This window comes from Entelurus aequoreus, linkage group LG07, assembly GCF_033978785.1.
Source record: "Entelurus aequoreus isolate RoL-2023_Sb linkage group LG07, RoL_Eaeq_v1.1, whole genome shotgun sequence".
Lineage (NCBI taxonomy): Eukaryota > Metazoa > Chordata > Actinopteri > Syngnathiformes > Syngnathidae > Entelurus > Entelurus aequoreus.
In genome coordinates, this window is record NC_084737.1 from 20,844,233 (window position 1) to 20,869,730 (window position 25,498).

A 25,498-nucleotide genomic window follows, 5' to 3' on the forward strand; every position below is an offset into this window, starting at 1 on the left:
AATAAGAAAAAAATAAGTAACTAAATAGTTACTTTTCACAGTAACACATTACTTTTTCGTGTAAGTAACTGAGTTAGTAACTGAGTTACTTTTGAAATAAAGTAACTAGTAACTGTAACTAGTTACTGGTTTTCAGTAACTGACCCAACACTGCACACAATTGACCATTAACATTCCATTTTCATCTATATTTCTCCACTCGTTTGTGTAAATGACATGTCAATATTTCACAGCAAATACATACTTTTGTAAGTGGGCCAATTATCATCTAACCATTTTAGATATCAGTTTGCTTTTTATGGACAGCCACGAGTGCAACAATAATAAATCACTTGCATGAATGGTATCTTCTTAAAATGCTCAACGTGCCACAAAGCATTGTACAGCATGGATGCTGGCTATACATTAACTTTTTATATCAGCACAAACATACCCATAATTACATTTTTAGAAAAAAAAATAATTTCAGCTGAACTGGAATGCACCAGATCTGAATTGGAAAATCAATTTTGTGGCTTTATATACCTGTAAATATGCTCAACAAACAATGATGAATGACATTGTGTGGGGAAGAGTATAGTATTTTAACAACGTCTATATACCTTAGAAGCTGAACTATCATAAATAAATAAAAATCTGTCAGTCTCAGCAACAGATAATAATTATTTAAAATTGCACACAGTTGTGGGAACAGACTATCGCTATTTGTTCAGTGCCCAAATTATTAAGTGGTATTTTAAGACTAAAGTACTAAGTCTTGTACATGGTCAGGGCTGAGGCATCAGCACTACGGGGGTCCGTCACACCAATGATGACATCATTAGTTCTTCGGGTGCCTTCCACCAATGACAAAACTTCTATCCTTTCAACTTTGTGACCCTTGGCCTGAAGCAGCTCAACATCTTCATCTAGAAATTCAGCTGTAAAAGAGGATGAGTGAGTCAGAGAGGGATTTGTTGCAATAATCAATCAATATAGTCTTGTCTGACTTATATATGTTGTTACAATGTTGGATACTCATGTTAAACAATGTGAGATCAAAACATTTTGGCGTGAGCTCCCACACTGTTTTTGATGCCTCGCTATCCTGCCTCAGTCTGTATACCCTGTGACATCACCGTAAAGTGGAAGAACTTATTTCGACATTAAGTCAACCTCTCAGCCAGAGGTGAAAGACTTCCTCGCCCTGTACTTTAGGCCATGAGGAAATACAAAAAAGGTAAAGTACTACTTTAATCTAATCGTGGCATGCACAAAATAACAGACATGCAACGTGCAGTCTGATAAATGCTCGTAAAAAAATTTTTTTTATGGATATCCAATTATATTTACAATCCACAAAGTATGTCAAAATACCTTCTAAACATCACAAAGTGTCACAAATTCGGTCAGCCATCTTAAACATAGTGCTCTGAATATCTTTGGCAGTTTCCGTAGATTGTACATCACCTGAGTAACGCTTCTGCACTCTGACCATGTATATCAGATCAGTCATACAAGATATATGCAAAAATTATAAAGAGATGTGCTGTCTGTCATTCACAATCCTGATGTAAGACAAGAACACATACGTTTGGCTTTTTTTATTCATTCAAATCGTAAATAAATATTTAACAATTGAGTCAACAGATCGAGCGTCCTCTGTTGCGCTCATTATAACCTCTCTAAAAACATCCAGAAACCGCCAACAATACTCCAATGCCATGTCATGACCTGAAAATGAACCAAATATGAGCGATTTTGTTATTATAAGTGCCAACGCAGACAGCCTATTTTAGCGGCACAATGATAGCAGTGAGCTAATGCTTACGCTGCTATTGTTGACACACTGCTTCTGCTTCATTTCAAACTTACCAAAAGTTCATTCTAGATTATAATTATTGCATCTCTCATCTGGTAGTAGACAGATGTGGCCATGGACCTAGAGGCTGGTCGACTTTCACATCCGACGAGGTGATGAAAAAGACGCTAGTTGCTGAAACATTTTTTAACCCTTAGTGAGGATTGTGATTGAATCTTCATCTAAACTGAACTATGTGAGCGTCCTGTCGGTTGGCATCCCAGCAAAAGTTGAAATATTACAGTAAGTATTTTATTTATTATGGTTTATTATCGTTAGTGTGTACGTTTAGCACCTAGCCAGCTGTTGGTGCTAGAGTTTTTCAATAAAGCTGCATCTGTTTAGCACTCGGCTTCTAAAACTTATTACCCATCCTCTTTGTGTTTGGGCTCAAAAATATAAGGTTCTGGATCATCATTTTACCCAAAGTAATCGTTGGCTCTCACAAAGTCTGCTTGATTAGCATTGTTGTTGTTGTTGTGGTTGCTACTTCCACGACACAGATCACGTGACTGGCTTGCTCATTATCTCTCAAAATGGCTGGGGAATCTCTGTGAGATTGATACTATTTTGATCATATTTTACTTTTGGTGTCATAAATCAGATATTTATTTGATAATAGCTTCCATATAGAGGAAACTTGTTTTTCCACTTTACTGGTAATTTAAAGGAGCCATATGCAATAATTGCATGTCAAGTCATCATTAAATGGCCCTGATATGTCAAAAGGCAAGAATAAATCATGTTCTTTTCAAATACCTCTATACTTGATAACAGTAGTTCAGCCGGGATATGCTCATTTCAAAATTAGATTTACAGCCCCGAAATCTTGTTATTGTTTTCATTTCGATGTCCTGCCCTCCACCGTTTTAACCAATTAGAAAGTCTGTGAATGTGTTACATCCAGGTTGCCAGTTACGCACTGCCATCATTCGTCTAGCTACTGCCACTGGTAAAGTTACTAAACATGTCAGATCTTAGTACATCTAAAAGGCCTCATTACGATTCTCAACTTATTCATGACAAAGCCAGGAACGAAACAAGGGTTTGTATCGAGGATGCCTTTGAAAGATGGAGACGATTGAAGGCGGAGAAGAGTTTTTCATCTGATGCCAAACTTTCCTCCTTGATAGGTAAGTCAGGCGTTTACATTTTCTTATTACTTGCAATAAATGGAAATGGACATTTCGTATGTAAACTATATTGTCCAATACAGTCTATAAACTTGTCTAACAGAGCTAGTATGTTCGTGCAATGAATGCTTAGCATGCTAGCCCGGTCGATGGGAGCATACATATAGCCCAGTTCGATGACACATCGACATATAGGTTAACAGGGTAAATATATGCCCGTTGGCCTGTATGTCGATGTGTAATCGAACTGACAGGGCAAAATATTTTTCAACAAAAAAAAAACTATGTGGATATGGGTAATGTCAGTGTCTATTTCGTTGTCAATATGCTGATACACTGAGGAAATGGGTTCCAACATTAGCACGGCTGTCATGGCAATGTGAAACGTTCGGAGACAGCCATATCACATAATAAAATAATTCCTCATTCGTGTTTGCATATTGTGGACTACATGTACCAAATTATAATGCAATCTGCAACGTTTGAAACAGTAGCCTATAGGCATACCTTGGTGAAATGTCTCCTCTTTAGTTTTAGGCTGCTAAGCATGCACTACTTATTTTCACCAGTATAACCATTGCTAGCGTTGGTTGTAGTTCGTTTTAGTCTTTGTTTTCTGATGGTATTGACAATCGCTTGCCATTTGAAGTTCCTTGGAGTAGCCCAGTCGATAGAGCTGGGTTCGGCTGCGTATCTGGCAACCTCCGTCCGGGAGAGGCGGAGGGGACTACAGAAATTTGACCGTGATTGCATTACCATTTCTGGCCAGATCCTTTCAAATTTCCACCAAAGCATATCCAATACATTTTATCTACAACACATGGAAGTGTTTTAAATGTAGATTAAAATAATCAATTGTCCCCTTTAAATGAAATAAAAACACCAATTCAAGCAGCAAATGTGAAAACCAGGTCATAAAATATGGCTTAACTTGAGTCCAAAATAGTGATTGTTAAGGGAGAAAGACTTACAGTCCACTAGAAGAGTTTCTTGCTGCAGCTGTGGGTGGAGTCTACCATACGCTAAACTGTCGCTCATGTTTTTACGTGAGGAGAGAACATTTAGCAGCACCTGTGAAGAAGAAAGGATCAATGTGATTACATGAACAAAAGCACAACATCTGTCTGCAGGAACATTTATTTCCTACCTGGTTTAAATACCACCATTAATCATAAAAACTTAAAACCTTCTTATGCAAGCTAATGACCTGTGTGATGCCACTAAGAGCTTTTGCTCCATTGGAGGATCCAACCGCAACGTAGGTACCGCACAACCCGATGGCTGGCCTCACTGCTGTGGGCATCAGGAAGGACAATGGCCTCTTCCCAGGCTGGAGGCTGTTATGCTAATGACAAAATCATGACAAGGAATAAAAAAACAACATTGTAAAACACAACTTACTAACAGAATGAATACTCACAGGGTTAGGTTTGGGGCTTTGGGTTTTATTAGGCCAAGAAAAGGCCAATATTTGGCTGTTGAAAATGATCCCAGAAGGAGTCACTATCCCACTTCCAAATGGTTTATTCAGGGAGCTAATACACCAAAATCAAAACATAGTATGTAAGAATTGCATCTTAACTGCCACTCAAACAAACAGTTGCGGGAAAGCATACCTTACTACGGAGACAATGTGGTCATCTGGGCCCATGACCATGACCTGGGCAGCTACTGCACCTTCTTCCAAACTAAATGATGGCACATAATGGCTGGCAGGAAACGCCTGAGAGTCATTGATCATTTGGCGGAGTAAGGACGCCTGTGGCTTGCTTTGACATAGCAAAAGGCATAGCTCAAGCAAAAACACAACATTGTAATGCAGTAAATGTGATTTGTATATACCTCAACATCTTGTTGACCGTCTCTGAGACTGAAGTGTCAAACATGGGGTCTCCCAGGCCACTCACCAGTGCCAGAGCTATCTTCACAGACTGGAAGACAACAGAACATCAATTACTGTTCTTTAAACATTCTTTTAAATTTAGGGTGTGTGGATCTCAATACTACCTCTGCAGTCCAATGATAAGTGCTGTTCCTGGGCACCTGGTTGGTGATGTTGTAACCTTCCAGGATGTTAAGGGCAGTGATCAGGCCGATACCTGCATGAGGGGCTGGAGCCACCATCACATGGTGACCTTCAAAAAGATCCACAAAGAATACATCAATCATTTTTGCGTGTTTGTGTGGTTAAAAAAATAATCTGTTAAAATGTTTATTTTGAATAATTACACTACTTAATATCTTTGAGACGATTTACTGTAACTGCAGAGCTTCCATTTTACAATTAATAACAATAAAGTTACAACTAAAGGCTATAACTTCACAGTTTGAATTGTATAGTTAATTTCAATAAAATTACACCTAAATGTTATAACTTCAGAATTGTGGTTTTATTGTTTATTACTCTCTCGGTTTAACAGCATACTGCCACCTCTTGTACAAGAGTGTACAATGTAGTCTACGGAACGCCTTAAAGTATCAGTAGAATGGAAAAACAAGTTGCCTCTATAATTAAGCTACTTTCAAATATAAATCTCACAGAGATTCCTGAGACATTAAAAACTAATTTGTATACTCTAGCCTTTAAATAGACCGCTTTTTAGACGAGTCTCTCTTTTCTGCTCTGCCCCCCTGTCCTGCCCTGATAAGTTATCAGGTGACCACTTATCAGCCTCCACGGATGATGTGCTAGTTGTTCCAAGTTGAGACCCAGGATGGACCACTCCTCTTTGCATCAGTTGGTTTACATCTATATAAGGGCTATATAAATAAACTTTGATTGATTGATTGATTTTGAGAGATAATGAGCCCGCCAGTCACATGATCTGTGACGTAGCGGTCGGAACCACAGATCCCTTCATCACCAACAACAATGAAAATCATGCAGACTTTGTGAGAGCCAACAACAATTACTTTGGGACAAATGATGATCTAGAAAATTATATTTTTGATCCTGAAATAAGCAAGGTGAGCTCCAAGTTTTAAAAGCTGTGTGCTAAACAAATCCAGCTTTCGTTAAACATTAAGCATCATGTTATAGCAGTATTGCTAAGTGCTAAACAAGAAATACAAACTACAAACATAATAAAACAATAAAACGATCAGTCACTCTGCTCTCACTGCGATGACGACTGACAGGATGTCCATATCTTCCCGTTTAGATGAAGAATTAATCATAATCTACACGAAGGGTTAGCAAGGAAAAGTTGCTCCCTGCAGACACCATCTTTGGTTGTGTGTGTTTGTCTCCATGTCCGAGTATAAATTGAATGACACAGATGAACAACTTTTAGATATATGGCTGAATCCTCTTATTATCCAGATGAGACACTTGTTTTATAATCTAGAATAGATTATCATCGCCGAGACGCGATGATGCGGCAGCAAAACATCGACCAGCTCAAAGTAAAGCAGCAGACGGCATTTAGCTGTCTGTTATCGATGTGCCACTAAAAATGTTTGTCTGCGTTAGCACTTATAATAACAACATTGCTAATATTTGGTTACTAGTCAGGTCACAATATGCATATAGACTATTGCTGGTGGGTTTTGGATGGTTATTTAGAAGGTTTTGTAGTTGAAATAGAGAGCCCCCATGACTCCATTGTTAGCTGACTTTTTATCTATTTATTTATTTACAACTGAGAGTACATAAAAACAGAAAAAATATATATCTAGAGCAGGGGTCCCCAAACTACGGCCCACGGGCCGCCAGCATCCAAAACCAGGCCCGCGGGAAGTCCCAAGTATTAAAATTTTTTTTTTTTTTTTTTTAATTTATAATTCTGTCTTGTCTTATCCACTTTGTACCGCTTGCTACTCACGGTGTCTCCTAGCCGCTCAGGCAAATCATAGTGTCTAAAAATGCATTTTCTCATCGATAACGTGACATAATGGGGCTCGCGGAAAGTGCGCTATATATATCTAACATATATATATATATATACATATATATATAAATATATATATATAATATAATATATATATATATATATATATATATATATATATATATATATATATTAAAAAAAAATATATATATATATATATAATAAATTGTTTTAACCCAATGCGGCCCCAGAGTCAAAAAGTTTGGGGACCCCTGATCTAGACGTTGTGAATGATAGACAGCACATCTCATTCAAATGTTTGCATATCTGATAATATGGTCAGAGTGACGTCAATCTATGGAAATTGCCGAAGACATTCGGAGCGGAATATTTAAAATGGCCGCCTAAAATTGTGGTATTTTGTGATGTTTAAACTGTATTTTAACATACTGTGTGGCTTCTAAATACAATTGGATATAGTTTAATGGATACAATAAAACACAATTAGGAATTTAATGTCAACTTATTTTTTCCCCTCTACTGGTACTTTAAAAGACAAATTAGTTTGGTTTTACAGTAATTTATTGTGAAATAAACAGTTAATTGTAGTTAAATATAACGTATCATAATTTTTACCATCATTTGATGTAATGTTACAGTACAGTTTGATTGTAGTATTTTACTGTAAAACATACTGTTAAATGCTGTGAAATCCTGGTCAGTACAGTGTACAAAATGGAGAATGAAAGGTGTGTTTACCCTGATAGTTGATGTGGGCTGGTTGCTGTAGGACAGTGCTGTAGTTACCAAAGTCATCTTCTGTGAGCACTCCACCACTTGCTTGCACCTTTGAAAAATTAGTAGTAACAACTATGCAATATACTATCACCAACAACCGAGAAATGTAATAAACATTACTGAATAAGGTCTCTCAATTTAATGTACCGGTAATCACCTATTAGCCCTAAAAAAAACTTTTACCGGTACATCAAAAACCGATGTGTTTTAAACTTTAGATAACTTTAGTTGATATGTTATATCAAACATTTTATTACAAAATCTGAAGGTTATTTTGGTCTAATGTCTTATGACCATTAACGTGAATCCTTATGCAATCATCTTTAATCTTCATAATCATATTTCAGAGATGGATGAAATCCTTCTTACCGCAGCAGCCATTTCCTGCGTCAGGTTCCCACTGTAGAATTCCGATATCCCTTTGACTGCGACAGCATCTAAGATGCTCGCTAAATCAGGGCGTCTGCTCAGCAACCCAGAGAGTGGAGCCTGGCCATTAGGGAGGAAGAGATCCCGAAATGCAGCCGAAATGTTCTGGTCTTTAATATTAGCAAGCGCTTCAGCTAGAGATACATAATGAAAGCAGATGTCAACCCTAATTTCCAACAGCGACTTAAATGCGTCACACCTTACCCAAGTCATGTGTGATATTGAATCCATTTCTGGCCACATCCGCTGCCATGGTAACCACGTCTTTCCACTGTAATCTGGGAAAGAAACGTTGACAAACATTGATATTTTTAATACACATTTTGTAAATGTGTTTTAGCTCTTTTGTCACGCAAACATAGGTTTTTGTCCTCAAAAACAGAGCTTCTGCAAGAGTAAAGATTTTTAAAACTGGCTTGACTAATGTATATAAAACTGAGCTTTTTGGCATGTGCCATAAAAAAACGTGACATTATCACATAGGTGAAACTCAAAAAATCAGAATATTGTGTAAAAGTCCATTAATTTTTAGTAATTAAATTTCAAATGGCAAACTAATGTGTATTAAAATACAGTAGTGTAGTAGGCCTACATATTCATTAAAAACAAGTCAGCATACTTTTTAACAAGTATATTTAATATTTATGGCCATTGTAACATTACCCACAGTTTGAACAGTAACACTGTGTTTGAATATTTTATTAAGTGATTCTTGGCATACCACTAGTTGGAGCCCGCGTACCACCACATATTGAGAATCACTGGTCGAGAACATATTTTGCTTTATTCATAATTTAAGTATTTCTTGCCACCCTATGTTGTATATTTTTATATGAGATTTCCAGTTCATACTATCATCCATTATTACACCTAGCATTTGGGTTTATTTTACCCTTTTAATGTCTACGCTGCTATTTGTATTTGTGTTTGACTTCTGTTTATTTTAAACATGTAGACAATGTCAGCATGTTACACATCACATATTATACATTTTCATTCCTTCTCTCTTACTGTTACCAAATAGCAGTATTTTAGTTTTTCTGAGATTCAAGGATAGTCTGTTTTCATCAAACCATCTCGATAAATTGTTATTTCTTCTGTTATCATTTTTATTAGCTTCTTTTTTGTGTTCTCTTTTGAACGTACGGTCTACAAATAGTACTAACTTTAAAGGCCTACTGAAATGAATTTTTTTTATTTAAACGGGGATAGCTGATCCATTCTATGTGTCATACTTGATAATTTCGCGATATTGCCATATTTTTGCTGAAAGGATTTAGTTGACAACAACGACGATAAAGTTCGCAACTTTTGGTCGCTGATAAAAAAAAGCCTTGCCTATACCAGAAGTAGCGTGACGTCACAGGAGGAAGGGCTGCTCACATTTTCCCATTGTTTACAATGCAGCGAGAGAGATTCGGACCAAGAAAGCGACGATTACCCCATTAATTTGAGCCAGGATGAAAGATTTGTGGATGAGGAACGTGAGAGTGAAGGACTAGAGTGCAGTGCAGGACGTATCTTTTTTCGCTCTGACCGTAACTTAGGTACAAGGGTTCATTGGATTCCACACTTTCTCCTTTTTCTATTGTGGATCACGGATTTGTATTTTAAACCACCTCGGATACTATATCCTCTTGAAAATGAGAGTCGAGAACGCGAAATGGACATTCACAGTGACTTTTATCTCCACGACAATACATCGGCGAAACACTTTAGCTACGGAGCTAAAGTGATAGCATCGGGCTCAAATGCAGATATAAACAAAAGAAATAAACCCCTGACTGGAAGGATAGACAGAAAATCAACAATACTATTCAGTGTTTCCCATAAACTGCCAAGATACCTGTAGCGGTGGGGGCGTGGCTATGGGCGTGGTCACCATGACATCATCGAGTAATTTGCATTATTTACTACAATGATATGATTTTCTCTAAAAAGGCTCAAAAAATTTATACTTACTAATTAATAATAACAGTTTTGTTTTAAACGTCCATCCATCCATCCATTTTACAATATAATTACAACACTTTATGTACATATTTATATACAGATTTGAACAATAAGTTATTCACTGAAATATATTTATTAATTGTGGTTCTTACAAAAAATATATCTTATAAAATATAAAAGCTAAAATGTATCTTAAAGCTCTGCCCCTTTAATTAGTGCATTCTAAATAATTTAACTTTAGCCTACTACTACAACCATTTATTTACCAGCAACATAATAATTTCTCTCTTTCTATCCCCTCCTGCTCCGGCCCGGCTGCACCAAATGATAATATAAATACATTTAATAAAGTCAAATACAAATAAGGCAACAAGAGAAGTATCCTACACTTCTCTTTTGTAAAGTAAATCTGAACAGCCGATATGGGCATCTACATCAACTATATGACTTGCCTGAAAAGCTGGACAGGACAAGAAAAATAAAAAATTAAAAAAAATTAAATAAAAAAAATTCCGAAAAATATATTTGTGGCGGACGTGATTCTTTCGTGGCGGGCCGCCACAAATAAATGAATGTGTGGGAAACACTGCTATTAAACCCTGGACCTGTAAATACACGGTTAATGCTTTCCAGCTTGGCGAAGCTTAACAATGCTGTTGCTAACGACGCCATTGAAGCTAACTTAGCAACGGGACCTCACAGAGCTATGATAAAAACATTAGCGCTCCACCTACGCCAGCCAACCCTCATCTGCTCATCAACACCCGTGCTCACCTGCGTTCCAGCGATCGACGGAAGAACGAAGGACTTCACCCGATCATCCGTGTGGTCGGCGGCTAGCGCATCTGCTATCCAAGTAAGTCCTCCTGGTTGTGTTGCTACAGCCAGCCGCTAATACACCGATCCCACCTACAACTTTCTTCTTTGCAGTCTCCATTGTTCATTAAACAATGAGATGAAAACAGAGCTTTTTGTATTGGATTCAATGGGCTCCGAATACTTCCGCTTCAACTGTTGACATCACGCGCAAACGTCATCATATCGAAACGTTTTCAGCCGGAAGTTTGCCGGGAAATTTAAAATTGCACTTTATAAGTTAACCCGGCCGTATTGGCATGTGTTGCAATGTTAAGATTTCATCATTGATATATAAACTATCAGACTGCGTGGTCGGTAGTAGTGGGTTTCAGTAGGCCTTTAAGTCCTTTGTAACTTTGAAAATGTCATTCATATAGAGATGGAACAATTTTGGTCCCATTATTGATCCCTGGGGTACACCGTAAGATACAGTATATTTAGAACTGCAGACGTGTTTTCGCCTAGCTGCACGTATTGCTTCCTATTGGTAAACAACTCTTTGATGCCATTCTGTTCTAATGTGTTAATTAAGATATTATGGCTAATTGTGTCAGATGATTTTGTTAGGTCCACAAAACCTCCAGCTGCCCACTGTTTACGATGAATTGCGTTGGTGATTTCCTCCATTATTTAGATCAGTGCCATCAATGTCGAAATGTTATCTCTGTATCCATAATGGTTGTGGGCAAGCATTAAATTTTTGTTCATGAATGTGTCCAACCTTTTGTGAAATAATTCAATAATTTTTCAATGACTTTAGAAAATTGTCTAAGTAAGAAAACAGGTCTGTAGTTTATAAACTTGTGTTTGTCTATAGTCTTATAAATTAGTACTACCAGTACTTTATTTTCATTTTGTTTGGGAAATTAACTGTTTAAAATTATAATTTGCTGATGTATAGAAATGGTTCTCAGATCTCTTTAATAACCTTTTTTTTTATCATTTCTATATCAATTCCAATAAAATTAATAGATTTTTCAGACTTACATGTTTTCACAATTTCCATTATTTACTGTGTCAGGTCAGTGACAAAGGATTTTGAATGTTGTCTTGCAAATGTGGTCCAATATTTACAAAGTAGTTATCAAACTTTTACTTAAAGTGTAACTGAACCTAGTTTTTTAAAATTTGCCTATCTAACACAATCATTATGGAAGACATGATGAAAAATGTTTTAAAAAAATAGTATTCTAAATATGCTTCAAATCAATGTAAATAAAAATCCGCTGTTAGGGATGGTTTTCCTGGGATTAAAGGCCTCACCTTTTCTTCTCCAAACATATTGCTGGGTATTGTGTAATTTTTGTTTCATCTGACATCACATGGACAAAGATAAGACCTTCTGGAGGAAAATTCTGTGGTCAGATGAAACATAAATTAAGCTGTTTGGCCACAATACCCAGCAATATATTTGGAGGAGAAAAGGTGAGGCCTTTAATCCCAGGAGCAGCATGCCTACCATCAAGCATGGTGGTGGTAGTATTATGCTCTGGGCCTGTTTTGCTGCCAATGGAACTGGTGCTTTACAGAGAGTAAATGGGACAATGAAAAAGGAGGATTACCTCCAAATTCTTCAGGACAACCTAAAATCATCAGCCCGGAGGTTGGGTCTTCGGCGCAGTTGGGTGTTCCAACAGGACAATGACCCCAAACACACGTCAAAAGTGGTAAAGGACTGGCTAAATCAGGCTAGAATTAATGTTTTAGAATGGCCTTCCCGATGCCCTGACTTAAATGTGTGGACAATCCTGGAGAAACAAGTCTATGTCAGAAAAACAACAAATTTAGCTGAACTGCACTAATTTTGTCAAGAGGAGTTGTCAAAAATTCAACCAGAAGCTTGTGGATGGCTACCAAAAGCGCCTCATTGCAGTGAAACTTGCCAAGGGACATGTAACCAAATATTAACATTGCTGTGTGTATACTTTTGACCCAGCAAATTTTAGTCACATTTTCAGTTGATCCATAATAACGGCGTGGCGAAGTTGGTAGAGTGGCCGTGCCAGCAATCGAAGGGTTGCTGGTTACTGGGGTTCAATCCCCACCTTCTACCATCCTAGTCACGTCCGTTGTGTCCTTGGGCAAGACACTTCACCCTTGCTCCTGATGGGTGCTGGTAGCGCCTTGCATGGCAGCTCCCTCCATCAGTGTGTGAATGTGTGTGTGAATGGGTGAATGTGGAAATACTGTCAAAGCGCTTTGAGTACCTTAAAGGTAGAAAAGCGCTATACAAGTATAACCCATTTATCATTTATTTATTTACATAAAAGAACCAAAGTTCATGAATGTTTTTGTGACCAACAAGTATGTGCTCCAATCACTCTATCACAAAAAAATAAGAGTTGCAGAAATTATTGGAAACTCAAGACAGCCATGACATTATGTTCTTTACAAGTGTATATAAACTTTTGACCAAAAATGTACATGCACATGCATACTAAAATCCTCCCTTGTAGCGTACCTTATGTTTGTCAGTAGAAAAAAAATTAAGTAAAAAGAGAGACTTGGCCTGGAGGAGGGCTTTGGCACGTAAATAAGACCGCCCACTAGGGATGTAACAATATAAACATTTCATATCACGGTTATTGTGAATACAATGATCACGGTCATGATTAATATCGCGGTATTGTTGAATGAGCTCAAAAAGTAGTTATACACACACTGAAATCTTTTAACAATTTTTTTTTTTTTTATAATTAATGTAAATAGACGATATACTTTATAGGCAGAATAAACATTAAATGTTGTTCCGGCTTGATTTATTTGCGTAATTCAAAGGGGAACTGCACTTTTTTGTGGAATTTTGCCTAACAGCCACAATCCTTATGAGAGATAAGAACACATGTCTTGTCTATGACTGTTCTCATTCATCCAGGTCGTTGTAATCTCAGGGCATTCAATCGATCGCAACTGGACAGTTTGGTTAGAAGATGTTTTGCCTCTCATCAGAGTATGCTTCATCAGTTTGTGCACATAGACTTAGATTGGTCAGATTTAGTCTAGCGGCTGGTGCCAAAACCCCAAATATTTATACTCCAAAATCAGGAGGGTGTGCCTGGGAAAGGATGGTTTCGCCCTATCGTAGTGAGAAAAACAACTGTTTTGATGCAAACGAGCAATCCTACAGTCAAAGCCAAACGACAGTCGTTGAAGTGTAATTTCCCCTCGCTAGCATTGAGGTATTGTGTGGCAGAACGATCGCTGTGGATCGACTACTACCAGTCCAAAATAGTTGGAATCCCTCACCTTAGAATTCCATTCAGTTGTAAACAAATGGCATTCTGGTCCCCTTCTGTGACCAAAGCATGAACTGATGAAGCATACTGAGGTATTGGCACCAGCCGCGAGACTAAATCTGACCAATCTTCGTCTATGAGCATGAACTGATGAAGCCTACTCGGATGAGAGGCGAAACATCTTCTAACCAAACAGTCCAGTTGCGATCGAGTGAATGCTCTGAGAACACGTCTTTTTTTTAGGATTCTGATGACCAAAAAAAACGCTTGCAAGATGCGGCTAATGCGAGTCACTATTATAGACTTCAAATTGTTGGCGCAAACGGAAGACGAGAGAGTCAGGACTAGCGTGACGTGATGCTGCAAATGTGGTGCTTGAAGCAAAGCTATGGCAACAGAAATGAAGTGCTTACCCAAAATTAACAGGGAAAAAACTTCCCTGGCCAGCTTGACCAAACGGACAACTAGCCACCGAGTAAGTCATTACAATATTACCGTATTTTTCGGATTGTAAGTCGCAGTTTTTTTCATAGTTTGGCCGTGGGTGCGACATATACTCCGGAGCGATTTATGTGTGAAATGATTAACACATTACCGTAAAATATCAAATGATATATTATTTATATCATACGCGTAAGAGACGAAGCAAATGGCAGCAATCGTCACACACACGTCAGTAATCGTCACTCACACGTCAACCAATAAGAATTCGGCGGGGGAGGGTCAAGGCAGAAGTGCATTGTGGGTCATGGGATGCTAACTGCTATATGCTACTGCCGTAGCTATTAAAATGGATCACATCAACATTGGCGGTAACTTATAAAAACTGAGAAGGGCTGAACTAAAGTGGCACCGAAAAGGAAATCATATACTGCAGATTACAAACTGGACGTAGTGAAATATGCAGTAGAGAACGGCATTCGAGCAGCAAAAAGAAAGGACATACCAGAGGCGACCCCGGGGAGGAAGATTTAATCGGATTTAGCGATTGGGAGTGACAGATTGTTTGGTAAACGTATAGCATGTTCTATATGTTATAGTTATTTGAATGACTCTTGCCATGATGTGGTGCGTTAACATACCAGGCACGTTCTCAGTTGGTTATTTGTGCGTCATATGGCGTACACTTATTTAGCCTGTTGTTCACTATTCTTTATGTATTTTAAATTGCCTTTCAAATGTCTATTCTTGGTGTTGGATTGTATCAAATAAATTTCCCCTAAAAATGCGACTTATACTCCAGTGCGAAGTATATATGTTTTTTTCCTTCTTTATTGTGCATTTTCGGCCGGTGCGACGTATACTCCGGAGCGACTTATAGTCCAAAAAATACGGTAATCAAGATAAATGCAGCACATCAAAATAATTCATTTTATTTATATAGCGCTTTTAAGAGGCACTCAAACACACTTACACAGTAATCAAAATAAAACATGATCATATATATAAAAGCACATACAGTATAATAACAAAACAACCAGTAAAAATAAAATGTTCAAATTGAAAAATAACTTTGTTATGAAATGGTATGTCCAGTTCTAAAAGCAATTTTGAAAAGGTGGGTTTTTAATAGTCTTTTGAACATTGTGGGATTATGACATGAACGTATGGAAAGGGGATGAGCGTTCCAGAGGGTGGGGGCAGCGATGGAGAAGGCACAGTCCCCCCAGGTTTGGTGCTGGGTTCTATGAGGAGGGGACAGCGGGGGATTGTTGGTGGAACGCAGGTTTCTAACAGGTATGTGAGGGGTGAGGAAGTCAGAGAGGTAGAACGGGGCCATGCTGTGGAGGGCTTTATGGGTGCTATGCGTGTTATTACAACTACATACACTGTCGAGCTCGCTGAGCACATACAAAATATGAAATGTGGGCTTTACACATACCGTAATATGATTGTTCATGTTTTTCTGTCAGTAGACATTGGTGTCCTATTGCATTCCATTGCGCATTTTAAACTTAAAAAACTCAAAAACCATTCAGCTGATGATGCAGTAGCTATTTTACGGCTAATTCCATAGCATGCCATCGCAAGGTGATGTGTTACTACCAGTGTTGGGACTAACGCGTTACTTTGTAACGCGTTATTTTTTATATTCAGTAACTCAGTTACCGTTACTACATGATGCGTTACTGCGTTATTTTACGTTATTGTTTTATGTAGTATTGGTTAGAAACAGAAAATCTGAGTGTGTTTTATTGGAGCGCTGCAGTGTCGTCCTTTTGATTCTTCTCGTGTCGCAAGCCGGACAAGAGAGACGTGCGCTCTGTGTGTGGGTGTGGGTGTGGGGAGGGAGGGGAGGGGGGCCGTGTCTGATCATGGCGGAGCTGCAGTGGAGTTTGTTAACATGTAGATATTCCCACTACTTTTCTTTTGTCGAGTACAAAGAAAATTACATTTTAGTTAAATGTAAGTTGTGTCTTGGATCAAAGATCCGATCTACTGCCCAAAACAGCAATTCAAATTTGCTGAAACAGCTACAAAAGCAACATGCTTTGACAAAGTTAGTAAAGAGAGACACAGACTCCGATGCCACTTCACCTCCACCACCACCACTTAAGGATTAACTCTGCCTCTGCTCATCATTCAGCACTGAAGGTACATAAACTCTGTCAATTCTCTTATATACTCTTTCATTCTAGACTTCTAGAGTGTTTGATTACCACATCACTCTAAATGTATAGACTATAAAGTTCACAAACATAAAGAGGGATCCTAGTCGGCCAGGCCAATCTTTCCTTTTCTCTAAACTAAAACTGGGGAAATGCGTAGAGTGTTCTGGGCTTCAGACATGATTTTATTTCAGAATTCCTTGAGAAAAAAACGCCTGGTTAGGCTTTGTGTATGTAGTGTGTGCCTTCCTTGCTTTACAGCTATGTTGTTATTATGCTGTTTGTTACTTATGTATGTTATGTTGCAGCTATTTAAACTAGTTTTGTCAATTTGTTCTGGCCTGAAATAAATTGGCCCTTTGAAACATATCTTTGTCTTTGTGTGTTGTATGTAGACCACATTGCTTAGCAGAGTTCAGTGATGCAAATGCATGTCAAGTTGATCAACAGATTGTATTATTCTCCAGTGCAATAATAGTACTGAAATGAAGGCTAAAAGGGCATTAATGAGAGCTTTAAAAAAAAAAGAAGTAACTAAATAGTTACTTTTCACAGTAACGCATTACCTTTTGGTGTAAGTAACTGAGTTACTTTTGAAATAAAGTAACTAGTAACTGTAACTAGTTACTGGTTTTCAGTGACTAACCCAACACTGGTTACTACGCTAGAAAAACAGTACCTCAGTGTTTGCTCTGACAATAACAATATCACTACAGTTTGGTTAATATACAGGATATGGAACATAAATGAAATATTGTTGGCAGTATTTGGATGCATGTTTCGAGCGATTTAGAGGCAGAATGGATCGCTCCCATTAGCTGCATTGCTAGCTACCGAGAATGAGCCAATTATTACATATTAGAATGCAAAAAAAACAAAACATGTCTTCTTGTCTTTTTTAAGGCTTGTGAATGATAGGCAAAATTCCAAAAAAGTGCAGTTTCTATTTAAATATGTTAATATTCATTCATTTTAATTTGAAAACATTTATAAGTTTTTTTTTAATAAATCAAATTATGTGTTCACTTTGCTTCACTTTTAAGGTTATGTGACGTCACATAACACTTCTTGTTGACACCTCTGTTGGTGTCGAGTATAGATTTGTGGCTCGGTTGGTAGAGCGGCGGTGCCAGCAACTGGGGGATTCCAGGTTCGATGCCCGCTACCGCCATCCCAGTCACTGTCTTTGTGTACTTGGGCAAGACACTTTACCCACCTGCTCCCAGTGCCACCCACACTGGTTTAATCGTAGCTTAAAGATGTAGATAATTGGTTTCACTATGTAAAGCGCTTTGAGTGTCTAGAGAAAAGCGCTATATAATTATAATTGACAACATTCACAGATTGAATACTTTCTGCTAATCTATTTTAGCTGTTCAGTTTTTTATGCAGGGTTAGATTGGTGTATGGCGTTTCTTAATAGGGAAAGACGTTAATGTCTCAAGTGTTCATGTTAGCATTTAAGATAGCTAGAAAGTTAACGCCAATCACGGTTTTTCGATCATTTCAATGTAATTCGGTAACTGTTGGGAGTTTTACCACGGTTATCATTATCATTGCTACATCCCTACCGCCCACAGAAACAGTCAAAAAAGCAGCTCGAAGATGGTCTATACAACAAAATCTTTACAAAATGTTGACCAAAACACCACCATTACATGTTATGTAGTCCCAATGGAAGTGTTTTAAATGTAGAAAAAAAATCACAATATGAATTATTCAAGCAAATGAAGATACGTGAAGACACAGCACAAAGATTGAATTAAAGGCCTTAATAATCAAATTACATACCTGCCATAAAGCTGGTGTGCCTGATGCATCCCGCTGAGTAAACCTGGTACTCCAACAAGCAAACCTGGCTGAAAGAGGCATTAAATACAGTATTAAACAAACTTTACAAGGGGGTGAGAAAGGAGAATATCAGAGAAAATTTCTTACATTGTGCTCAATGTTTGTCTGTAGTAGCTCTTCCTGAATGGCAGATGGCGCTGTCTCTCGGAAGTCAATGACCCGTGTCTCATTCTTCCAGATGTCATGCACCAACATAACTCCCCCACTGAATAGAGCAGACAGAAACTATATATGCTGGCTCATGTAATTACATAATTACATACCGTATTTTTCGGATTATAAATCGCTCCGAAGTATAAATCGCACCGGCCGAAAATGCATAATAAAGAAGGAAAAAAACATATTTAAGTCGCACTGGAGTATAAGTCGCATTTTTGGGGGAAATTTATTTGATAAAATCCAACACCAAGAATAGACATTTGAAAGGCAATTTAAAATAAATAAAGAATAGTGAACAACAGGCTGAATAAGTGTACGTTATATGACGCATAAATAACCAACTGAGAATGTGCCTGGTATGTTAACGTAACATATTATGGTAAGAGTCATTCAAATAACTACAAACCCCGTTTCCATATGTGTTGGGAAGTTGTGTTAGATGTAAATATAAACGGAATACAATGATTTGCAAATCCTTTTCAACCCATATTCAATTGAATGCACTACAAAGACAAGATATTTGATGTTCAAACTAATAAACTTTTTTTTTTTTTTGCAAATAATAATTAACTTTGAATTTCATGGCTGCAACACGTGCCAAAGTAGTTGGGAAAGGGCATGTTCACCACTGTGTTACATGGCCTTTCCTTTTAACAACACTCAGTAAACATTTGGGAACTGAGGAGACACATTTTTTAAGCTTCTCAGGTAGAATTCTTTCCCATTCTTGCTTGATGTACAGCTTAAGTTGTTCAACAGTCCGGGGGTCTCCGTTGTGGTATTTTAGGCTTCATAATGCGCCACACATTTTCAATAGGAGACAGGTCTGGACTACAGGCAGGCCAGTCTAGTACCCGCACTCTTTTACTATGAAGCCACGTTGATGTAACACGTGGCTTGGCATTGTCTTGCTGAAATAAGCAGGGGCGTCCATGGTAACGTTGCTTGGATGGCAACATATGTTGCTCCAAAACCTGTATGTACTTTTCAGCATTAATGGCGCCTTCACAGATGTGTAAGTTACCCATGTCTTGGGCAATAATACACCCCCATACCATCACAGATGCTGGCTTTTCAACTTTGCGCCTATAACAATCCGGATGGTCCTTTTCCTCTTTGGTCCGGAGGACACGACGTCCACAGTTTCCAAAAACAATTTGAAATGTGGACTCGTCAGACCACAGAACACTTTTCCACTTTGTATCAGTCCATCTTAGATGAGCTCAGGTCCAGCAAAGCCGACGGCGTTTCTGGGTGTTGTTGATAAACGGTTTTCACCTTGCATAGGAGAGTTTTAACTTGCACTTACAGATGTAGCGACCAACTGTAGTTACGGACAGTGGGTTTCCGAAGTGTTCCTGAGCACATGTGGTGATATCCTTTACACACTGATGTCGCTTGTTGATGTAGTACAGCCTGAGAGATCGAAGGTCACGGGCTTAACTGCTTACGTGCAGTGATTTCTCCAGATTCTCTGAACCCTTTGATGATATTACGGACCGTAGATGGTGAAATCCCTAAATTCCTTGCAATAGCTGGTTGAGAACGTTTTTTCTTAAACTGTTCAACAATTTGCTCACGCATTTGTTGACAAAGTGGTGACCCTCGCCCCATCCTTGTTTGTGGATGACTGAGCATTACATGGAATCTACTTTTAAACCCAATCATGGCACCCACCTGTTCCCAATTTGCCTGTTCACCTGTGGGATGTTCCAAATAAGTGTTTGATGAGCATTCCTCAACTTTATCAGTATTTATTGCAACCTTTCCCAACTTCTTTGTCACGTGTTGCTGGCATCAAATTGTAAAGTTAATGATTATTTGCAAAAAAAAACATCAAATATGTTGTCTTTGTAGCATATTCAACTGAATATGGGTTGAAAATGATTTGCAAACCATTGTATTCCGTTTATATTTACATCTAACACAATTTCCCAACTCATATGGAAACAGGGTTTGTATAACATATAGAACATGCTATACGTTTACCAAACAGTCTGTCACTCTTGATCGCTAAATCCGATGAAATCTTCTTTCTTGTTGTCGCTCCTGGTATGCGCCGCTAGCGTGCTTTCTTTCTGCTGCTCGATCGCCGTTTTCTGCTGCATATTTCACTACGTCCAGCTTGTAATCTGCAGTATATGATTTCCTTTTCGGTGCCATTTTTGTTCAGCCCTTCTCAGTTTTTTTTTTAAATGATCCATTTTAATAGCTATGGCAGTAGCATATAGCAGTTAGCATCCCATGACCCACAATGCACTTCTGCCATGACCCTCCCCTGCCAAATTCTTATTGGTTGATGTTAGGGATGTCCGATAATGGCTTTTTGCCGATATCCGATATTCCGATATTGTCCAACTCTTAATTACCGATACCGATATCAACCGATACCGCTATATATACAGTCGTGGAATTAACACATTATTATGCCTAATTTGGACAACAAGGTATGGTAAAGATAAGGTCCTTTTGTTTTTAAATTAATAAAATAGAATAAATTAAAAACATATTCTTGAATAAAAAATAAAGTAAAACAATATAAAAACAGTTACATAGAAACTAGTAATTAATGAAAATGAGTAAAACTAACTGTTAAAGGTTAGTACTATTAGTGGACCAGCAGCAAGCACAATCATGTGTGCTTACGGACTGTATCCCTTGCAGACTGTATTGTGATATATTGATATGTAATGTAGGAACCAGAATATTAATAACAGAAAGAAACAACCCTTTTGTGTGAATGAGTGTAAATGGGGGAGGGAGGTTTTTTGGGTTGGTGTACTAATTGTAAGTGTATCTTGTGTTTACGTTGATTTAATACAAAAATAAAAAAAATTAAAAAAACGATACCAATAATTAAAAAAAACAATACTGATAATTTCCGATATTACGTTTTAAAGCATTTATCGGCCGATATTATCGGACATCTCTAGTTGACGTGTGTGTGTGTGACGATTGCTGACATTTGCTTCGTCTCTTCTGTGAATTAGATAAATAATATTATTTGATATTTTACGGTAATGTGTTGATAATTTCACACATAAATCGCTCCGGAGTATATGTCGCACCCACGGCCAAACTATGAAAAAAACTGCGATTTATAATCCGAAAAATACGGTAATACTGTAAATGCGTTCTTGCAACATTACCCTCCTAAACCAGAGGTGTGAGGGTGGACGATCCCCAAACAGAGTGCAGCCGTGATAGCAGCATCAACGCTGGACCCTTGCTTCCCTAAAACTTCAAACCCAAGGGATGTACACCGAGCCACATCTGTCACCACTGCTCCTTGGTGAAAAACCTGGCAAAAAACGGCCAAGTGCCAATAGGAACTGGTTACATCACTTATAATTCCATAATCCTTTAAAAAAACAACATTGCAACTTACCTGGGGTTCTCCAAAGTAGATCTGCATGACGAGAGCTACAGTGACTCCTATGGCGAAGGTGAGACATGCAGTGACGATGACGGTCAGTCCATCCCGCTGGCAGGCACAATCTTGAGTAAAAGGGTCGCTAGTGGTTTCCCTCAGAGATACAGCATCATGGTAGGCCAGGTCAGAAGCTGAGGATGGGAGACGCTGGAGACGAGCAGACTTTAAAAATCCATCTGGGTCTGTAACATAAGACATGTGAAGTATACTATTATTTCACAAGAGAACATTGGATAGGTTCCTTACACATAAATGCACTTTGTATAGCTATACAACCAAACCCACTCCGACCAACCTGTCTCTTGGTCGCCCAAGATGTTGTCCTCATCTTTGCGAGATTTTGCGGCGTTGTCGCAAGACACCATCTCGTCCTCTGGCAGTCTGGGAAAGCTTGTGATGCTCATATAGTCCACCGGAGAGTAGGCGCCCCCCAATGCTGTCTCTGATGTAGCATCTTTATCCACAACAAGTCCAGCAGGGTGTCCCGCCACTATTTCGGGGGTGTTGTTGTTCATGGCTATTCTTCTTGACCCTTGGTGTTACACAGTCTTTTACAGTATTTTAATTCAAAGGACAATATAGTCATACTTCTAGTCACATCTGAGAGTTGCCTAAGGTGATTAGCTGTGTCTTTTCCAGGTGAAAAATTTGTAGCCTACTGCATATCAAAGACAGGGCCGTTCCTACCTATAGGCAAAACATGTGCTGTGTGTAGGGCCCCACGATCCCCCATTTTGCATCAAGAAGCGCATGTAAAATGTCAATTGATATGAAATTTTACCGTAAACGTATTCCCGCTCTGTCGTTGATAGGGATATAATGGCAAACTTTTCCAAACAATTTAGTTGTCCTCTGTAGCCGTATTAGTACTGAGATGGTAATTTGTTGTTCTACATAGTTTGAATCCCGGTCAATGTTTGCACAAGGAGCATGTGTGACATTACGTTAAATTTGCTATTTTTAAGAATTTATTTCCCACAAATTTGTTTTAATACAAAATATACGTCCAAATAAATTATAGTTTGATTCAAAACATATGAAAATCAACAATTTTGATTTAAAAAACTTCTGTCTAAACTTAAAATTAAATTGCGAATTTATTTAGCAATAAATCATGTTTTTCCCTACAAGTTAGGAAACACTTATACCTGACCACTTTCATGCTTTTGCTAGATAATGGAGACTTGCATTTTATGAATGGAACCCACACTGATTTGAAAAAACTGCATATAGTATACACCTGTGCCTTACATTTTATTAATGGTTGCGGCAACCATGTGCACCATTGCATTTTGTATGCAAAGGCAAACTGTCCATCTTTGTCTGTTCGCAGATTTTCTTCACATAAATCACTTGGTTCAAATTGGTTCCCCACCAATTTGTGTTGTTAAATGTGTAGAGATTCCAGTCGCTACAGTTTACGGTCACAGGACATCATTTGCATGTTGGTTCTTAGAGCCAACACAGATCTTGGTTTAAAAAAAAGCCTTCAGATATGTTGCTTTCCTTGGAATGACCTACAGAAGGATCTGAGGCTACCTGAACTGATCACTTTGGAGGGAGTTTCAGTCTATTTTAAAGGATCAAGAACGTTTCTATTCGGCATTGTACTTGTTTTTAAATTGTTTTTCACTGAAATATTTCATATTATTTTTGTGTTAATGTTCTAAGTAATTTGTATTTTTACTATAATGTGTGACTGCTGCTGTTTTGTTGTTGTAATATGTATTTCAGTAATTTAGTTTTGCTGCCCTTACGGCCAAGTCGCTCTTGGAAAAGAGATTTGAGACTCAATGAGTTTTTACCTGGTGAATTCAGGGATAGTGATTAACTGATTGATTTAAAAAAGTGAGAACAATTTTACAATGGTGGAGAGGGCCTCAACATAAAATTAGAGGGGCCAAAATTATCCAAGTTTGTAGCTGATGATTAGTCACTATCTTGACACCAATTTGGACAATTGTTATGCTAAGAAGTGGGCTCGTAGTTCCTATGATTATGCATTTTTTGCAGTTGTGCAGACAGAAACCTTGTTGTTGGCTTCTATTATTTTTAACATTGTATGCTAATTGTCAATAGCTTATGGCAACACTATTTGCATGATTTCCGGCACGGAGAGTCAAGCAGTACAACCCTAAAAAAATAGAAAAATTAACGTGATTATCATACCCATCCATCCATCCATTTCCTACCGCTTGTCCCCTTCGAGGTCGCGGGGGGTGCTGGAGCCTATCTCAGCTGCATTCGGGCGGAACCCAATATGAATAATTCGACGAAGAGTCGATGTGTTACGGTGGAACATGACGTTTACTTCACCTGCCAGGCGAGTTTAGTGCGCTCAGTCACGGCTCAAACAAGCTAGCTAGCGCGCACCGGCTAATTCCATTAAAATCATTGGCCTCATAATAATAATATTATTATTAATAACAATAATGACTAAAGCAGAAATTTCAAGTACACTCGTGAGTAATGAAATAGGAAGTATTCTTTGCGGGGTTATTTTTTGTTTTGAAGGAGACATGGCGGGGTTACGCTTGCCTTTGTCATCAAGACGACTAGCTAGGATGCCACAGCAATATAGATGCTTATAGAATCCAAAATAATCCACCAAGAATCTACACGAACATATTTTTATAACTGGCTGACTGGTATGACTGGTTTAGACACATATCTTACCATACCACGCGATGTACGTGTTTAGCTCAATGTATGGTTCTCCAATTACAGGTTGCGAATATCGATTGAAGTAAATAGAAGGAGTGTGGTAGACTTACTTGAGACGGCATTGATTGATGGTGATGGTCACATTTAAGAGCTTGATTTTTGTTTTTATTTTGAAATCCGTGCAGTCGAAGTCTTCATCAAGGTGTGAGAAAGAACAAGGTAGGCCACCAAACAGGATTGTTTAGCTGCAAAGCTCAGCTATCCTCTGTCCCTCCCTCCCTTTACTGTGCTCTGGGTGACAGTAAAGGGAGATCTTCAACACTCCAGATTCTAGACACTTCCATAATGTCTTGTCTACCTTTTCAAGTTTGATGCGCAGAAGTCAAGCTATGTTTCACCAAAGCTGTTATTTGAGAGTACAATTGAATAAAATATATATATTTTTAAATCAATACATTTTAGGAGCAAAATTACTTGTGCAGACTAAGTATTTAGACAATGCTTTATTTAGCAGTGGTTCTCAAACTTGTTTCAAAGAGTACCACTTCAGCAGTCTTTGGTATGACTCAGCTGGGGTTTGAACTCACAACCTACCGATCTCAGGGCGGACACGCTAACTACTAGGCCACTGAGCACCACCATAATGACCAACATTAAAATACAGTAGCGTAGTAGGCATAAATATTCATTAAAAACAAGGCAGAG

The 25,498-nt window shown here is 38.2% G+C and overlaps 1 protein-coding gene across 2 annotated transcripts; it reads right to left on the reverse strand.

The window, feature by feature from the left end:
- Nucleotides 1-643: 643 nt before the first annotated feature.
- On the reverse strand, nucleotides 644-25,077 carry LOC133653498 (glutathione hydrolase 7-like). 2 transcript variants are annotated; one of them, XM_062052827.1, is made up of 16 exons: nucleotides 24,904-25,077; nucleotides 22,425-22,661; nucleotides 22,085-22,311; nucleotides 21,846-21,997; nucleotides 18,625-18,742; nucleotides 18,478-18,545; nucleotides 8,235-8,308; nucleotides 7,971-8,164; nucleotides 7,563-7,650; nucleotides 4,981-5,108; nucleotides 4,816-4,904; nucleotides 4,590-4,742; nucleotides 4,394-4,508; nucleotides 4,181-4,318; nucleotides 3,945-4,044; nucleotides 644-920 (listed from the first exon to the last, which is right to left on the reverse strand). In XM_062052827.1, exons 2-16 carry the CDS (start codon nucleotides 22,642-22,644, stop codon nucleotides 751-753), a joined length of 2,034 nt encoding a protein of 677 aa, XP_061908811.1. In that variant the 5' UTR covers nucleotides 22,645-22,661; nucleotides 24,904-25,077; the 3' UTR covers nucleotides 644-750. The 2 variants fall into 2 exon arrangements, with proteins under 2 accessions (XP_061908811.1, XP_061908812.1); XM_062052828.1 differs by having other exon boundaries at nucleotides 22,425-22,677.
- Nucleotides 25,078-25,498: the final 421 nt, after the last annotated feature.

Coding starts and splice junctions, on each gene's coding strand:
- LOC133653498 (XM_062052827.1), bottom strand. CDS start 22,644: ATGAACAACAACACCCCCGAAATAGTGGCGGGACACCCTGCTGGACTT. Junction 8,309..18,477: donor GCACACCAGCTTTATGGCAG/GTATGTAATTTG, acceptor TTTCTTTCCCAG/ATTACAGTGGAAAGACGTGG. Junction 8,165..8,234: donor CAATATCACACATGACTTGG/GTAAGGTGTGAC, acceptor ATGTATCTCTAG/CTGAAGCGCTTGCTAATATT.